At 48.1% G+C, this 5,162-nt stretch overlaps 1 protein-coding gene across 1 annotated transcript; it reads right to left on the bottom strand.

The window, feature by feature from the left end:
* Nucleotides 1–539: 539 nt before the first annotated feature.
* On the bottom strand, nt 540–2,144 carry ppiaa (peptidylprolyl isomerase Aa (cyclophilin A); the record flags this gene model as incomplete). Its single annotated transcript, XM_035658086.1, has 4 exons — nt 540–953; nt 1,069–1,241; nt 1,738–1,857; nt 2,121–2,144. Coding segments are annotated over 4 exons (450 nt in total), but the record flags the coding sequence as incomplete, so codon positions are not given.
* Nucleotides 2,145–5,162: the final 3,018 nt, after the last annotated feature.

The raw sequence follows: 5,162 nt of genomic DNA, 5'->3' as shown, positions 1-5,162 counted from the left end.
TAGGGAGGCTCCATCTTTAAACCCCCAATTTGAAATAACTAATAAAGACTTTAATCAGTATTAACTGCTAACTAATAAAGACCTTTATCAGTATTAACTGCAGGAAGTTTGATTATTTCCAGTGAATATTCTGTCTGTATTTTTATCATTTTAACAGACTGTTCTGACAGATTCACCGTTTGTCCTCATTGTTCTTTGGTTTCTGATGCAGGGTGAGGCTGTTGATCTGTGTACTCTGTTCAGTTTCTAACTTTATATTAAATACAAACTTAATGAATAAGTTCTTACATTAATAAATTAACCTCGACTCTTAGATTTAGGACTACTGTGGTACGTTAACCTCTGACACCTTCCAATAAGAGCTCAGACTGATATGAAGCAGTGGTGACCCTCCTGGTGTTTCAGTTACAGGTGTTTCTATGAGTTAAAGACACCATGAACTGTTTCACTGTCCATATTTAACCACAGTCACCTCAGATGTTCTTCACCTTCAGCAGCCTCCATGAACAGCTTGAACAGGATTAAAATAAACACACAGGTTTCAATTGTCAAGGCAACATTTCTGTTTTATTTTCTCATCTTTTTTTGACTTAACAAAAAAACCGTTGGGACTTTGTGGAAAAAAACGTTAATGCAAAAGAAACTTTCAAAGGCAAAGTCACAAATGCAGCAACATGATTTCAACAAGAACAGAATAAAAAAGGGGGGGTCGGGGGTCGGTTGAATCCATCAATAGGAATGTTGAATGGCGGGTGGGGGCGGGGCCGGAGCCTACAGGGGGCGTGGCTACAGGGCAAGCAGAAAGGGTTAAGTGCTGAGCTCAGAGCTGCCCGCAGTCGGCGATGGCGATCTTGGCCGAGGTTTTGCCGCTCTGGCTGCCGGTGGCCTCCATCTTCCTCACCACGTCCAAGCCCTCCACCACCTGGCCGAACACCACGTGCTTCCCATCGAGCCTGCGGGCGGACAGACGCCGTTAACCACAGACACTGCGCTCACGTTCTCAGGGTTACGCTGAGTATTTAGTGGCTGTATGAATGAGCACTGATTCCCGCTCTACTGGGCTCTTACCACGCCGTTTTCTCTGTGCAGATGAAGAACTGGGATCCGTTCGTGTTGGGCCCGGCGTTGGCCATGGACAGGATGCCGGGACCGGTGTGCTTCAGGGTGAAGTTCTCATCGGCGAACTTGTTGCCGTAGATGGACTTTCCACCGGTTCCGTTGTGGTTGGTGAAGTCACCTCCCTGCAGAGAAACACACGTTAATAACAGCTCAAACCGACCCAACCGGCTCTGGAACAGCCTCCCTGCTGGGGGGTCTGGTTCTGAGCTGTTCCTCTGATCTCTGCAGACTGCAGTTCAGCTCCAACTCCTCTGGTTCCAACAAAGCAGATAAATTCATCTTCGTGTGGTACTTTAGATTTAGAGAGGTGATCGGAGTGAGTCAGTAACAGCTGCAGCATTAAAACAGTAAGAGCTCATTTTAAACTTTATTTAAAGTCAGTAAAAATCCAGTCGAGCTGCACTATGAATATACAAAGACTTCTTGTTTCAGCTTCTCACACTTTACATTTTATAGATTACATAATACATTTATCTGCAGTTTACAGAAACTGTTGGTTAAATCCTTAAAGTTTAATTTCTGCAACTAATAATAAATGTTTACTTCTACAGAGAATTTAAACGCCACAAACATCTAAAAGAAGCAAATCAACCTGAAACAGAAGCACAAACGGATCACCTGGCACATGAACTGGGGGATGATGCGGTGGAAGATGGAGCCCTTGTAGCCGAAACCCTTCTCGCCGGTGCAGAGGGCGCGGAAGTTCTCGGCCGTCTTGGGCACGACGTCGGCGTGGAGCTGCAGGAAGACAAACAGAGTCAGCAGAGAGTCGGGAGTCAAAGTGTGATAGATTCTGTGAGAGGGTTCGAGTTGTGAAATCAGATACTGTCAGTGAATTAACATCGGGCCCGGAGCCAGAACCAGCAGAGGTTCAGATACTGCACTTTGTTCTCTGCACGAGGTGAAGCAGCTCTTTACTCCCGCTGGTTGAAGTCCAACAGCAAAGAAAGTCACTGCTTTAATATAAAACCCCACATTATTGAGCCAACAGTCAGCTTTACCTCTTCATGTTCATCTCCAAGGTTTAAACATCAGACTGCTTCAGTCACATGAAGTTAACACCCGTTGTGCAGGCCGACAGCAGACTGAGCCGTTACACCATCAGGTTACTCTGTGGTCAGTGTGGTGCGTTATGGCCCGGTGAAACAGGAATGCAGCATTGCACCACAGTGAGTATCTGCATGCTCTGCACAGCGCTGACGCTACCGGGCAAGTATGTTCAGANNGGGGGGGGGGGGCTGCATGTGTGAGCGCTGCAGCTGATCTCAGAGCAGCAGTGAGTGTAAACCTTCACCTGCTCAGCAGTAACACAACCCACAGCTGCATAATTCAAGAGCTGTCTGCTGGAGACGCAGCGAGGTCTGATCACCGTTACCTCACCGCACAGAGGCCACAGATTAAAGAGCAGAGCGGACTGCTGCAGCCGAGGGCGGCTCCAGGTTCACTGCAGAGGAAACTCAACACACACACATATATACACACACATATATATATAATCTAATGCTGTTTGGAGCAGGCTCTATTGGAGCCTATGGGAGACTGCACACTAAAACCCAACATATGATCCTTAATGAAGAAACGCTTCAACTAAAGACACTTCACATAACAGATCTTGCAGATGTTATTGATCAGCCCTCAGCTGAGGTCCTTTATACAGGAGCATTAAACTCACTGACTGCACTTAATGTTCAGTTTAGGACAAATAATGTGAACAAGTCTACAGAAACCTACTGTAACAGTTTAATTTAGCGGTGTGTTGGTTTATAGTCGCTCCATAAACCAGCAGCAGTGAACATAAAGCCTTTATACACTTCTGCTGTGTAACGGGAACGCCCATATTTGGTCACAGCTTCTATTATGAGCACAAAATGGCTGGATGCGTTAGCTAGCGCGCTAACAGACTTTAGCTTGCAGTTGGCGGCCGTTAAAACGCGCGGGAATAAACAACCGACAGCGGCGCCATTGTTACCGCACCGAGTATTATATAACGTTTATTCTCTGAACAAAGAACCAAACGGTTCATGGCGGCTTCGGCCATCTCCCTACATCCGCATTTTTTACTCCCCCCCTCCCTCTCTCTCTCCCCCCCCTCCAGTGGTATTTCAGAAGTGAACAGGAACGCGGGGCGCAGTTAGCTTGAGGTGGCTAACATGGCTAACGTCGCAGACAATACTATTTAGTATTTTCGCCATTAAACACGGGACGTAGAGACGGCAGCCGCGGCAGACGGCGGTGCTCATTAACGGTAGAGGAGCTTCTTTCCCGGGGCTCGGCTGAAGGCGCGAGGGACGTGCACAAAGAACAGCGCGAGCGGCACGCTGTAGTGTGCAGGCGAGGCGTTCTGTTAGCATTAGGTCAGCGCGTTAGTGCCGCGGGGCGGGCTTAACTGCTAGCTGCTGCCGGGGAGAAGAGTGACTCTATACGGCTGAGACACGGACGTTAACGGGGGCTTTAACGGACGGTTAACGGACTATTAACGGACTTTAACGGAATTTAATATGACGCTAATGTTATAGTGTAATACACATAACAGCTCATAGGCCATTTTGTTGCCATCTACCGTGACTGGATTTATTATTATCGTTCACCCTGATCGTTCTGTGACGTGCATTAGAATCAGCTGAACGATCGTTTGATTGAGATTATTCACACTTTCACATAGTCGCGGCGGTAAAAACGGGAACTCCGCAGTGGGACGGGTAGAGCAGCGGGAGGTTCGGTTACTGCCGGTCGTTAGGCTCGGCAGCGCGGCGGGCCTGGCTTACGCCAACACCACACTGCACGTGCTCCGATTTAAAGACAATCGTGACCAGCTCGGCTAGCAGTTAGCTCGCCTGGATGGGCTAGGCGGACTACAGGCTCAAGACCCGACTGACGACACTCTCAGGTAACGAATGCACCACAGACACGCTTTTACCTGCATACAATCGCGGCCATGGAAGAACCGCGTGTGGAGGGTGACATAAGATAGAAGACTCTAGGCTTGGCCATTTTCAGCAGGTGAAGTGGAGACGGTGGACTGAAGGTTTCCGGGGAGGGGAGCAGGGGTGGCGCACAAGGATCGCGAAAAAGATGGAGGTGTGGGATTAAGTTTATATAGAACGGCGAGTGGAGCGGTGTCAAATGACAGCAGCCAATGGGGGAACGCTGTTCGTGTGTGACTGACGCGTGTCTTAGGAAGTCAGGCAGCAAGAGAAGCGACCGCCTTTTCCACTGCGGCTGACTGACGGACGGTTCCCGGGTAGCATATGGACTCTACGGCGCGCGAGCTGCAAACAGCGCCCGTTCGCCGGTCGGAACTTCAGCTCACGAGTCCGGAGCAGCAGACGGCGCGCGCCGCCGCGTTGACGCTGCGTAGTCCAAAGCGTGCACGCGTGGGTGAAGAGCCGCAGTCAGCGGCGCGTGGCCGAGGTCGGAGAAAAAATGTGGGTGCGCGGTCCCGCGGTCAGGGCGCGGTCGTCCGGTCTCCTCAAAGCAGAAGTTTAACAGGAAGTTCGCAGAACGGCGACGGGTGAGCGGATAGAGTCCCAAACCACACACCCTGGAAGACATGGAAGAGTGGAAGACCTGGAACGACCTGGAAGAGCTGGAAACACTGGAATATATGAAGTGGGACCAAATATCCTGTAATAGCTCGTCTGTTGTTTTATTACTGTATATAGCAAGTGGTAAGCAGTTTTAAACTCTGTATTAATCTTATTATTATTATTATTATCTTTATATATTATGCTTTTAACATTAAGCTCGCTGTCTTCTGCACGGTTTTTCGTTTTCTTATCTTTTATTATTTATATTGTGGAAGGTAAAATTTGATTGGTGATTGTATATTGTATGACAAAAAGCGGCACGCAGGACCTTCTCATGGGGCAATAACATGTTACTGATTCTATTATCGTATTATTATATTTTAAGTGGATCTGTGTCAAATATTCACCGGGAAAATACTTACTGGCAGTGATGAGTCACTTTGGGTTATTGATCAGTTGATCAGCTGTTTGGTGGTTTATTGATACTGATAATAGAATATGTCACAAATAAGTCGT

This window comes from Morone saxatilis, unplaced genomic scaffold, assembly GCF_004916995.1.
Source record: "Morone saxatilis isolate NCDOM2014 unplaced genomic scaffold, NCSU_SB_2.0 Contig16, whole genome shotgun sequence".
Lineage (NCBI taxonomy): Eukaryota > Metazoa > Chordata > Actinopteri > Moronidae > Morone > Morone saxatilis.
This window is presented reverse-complemented; position numbering and strand designations above follow the sequence as displayed.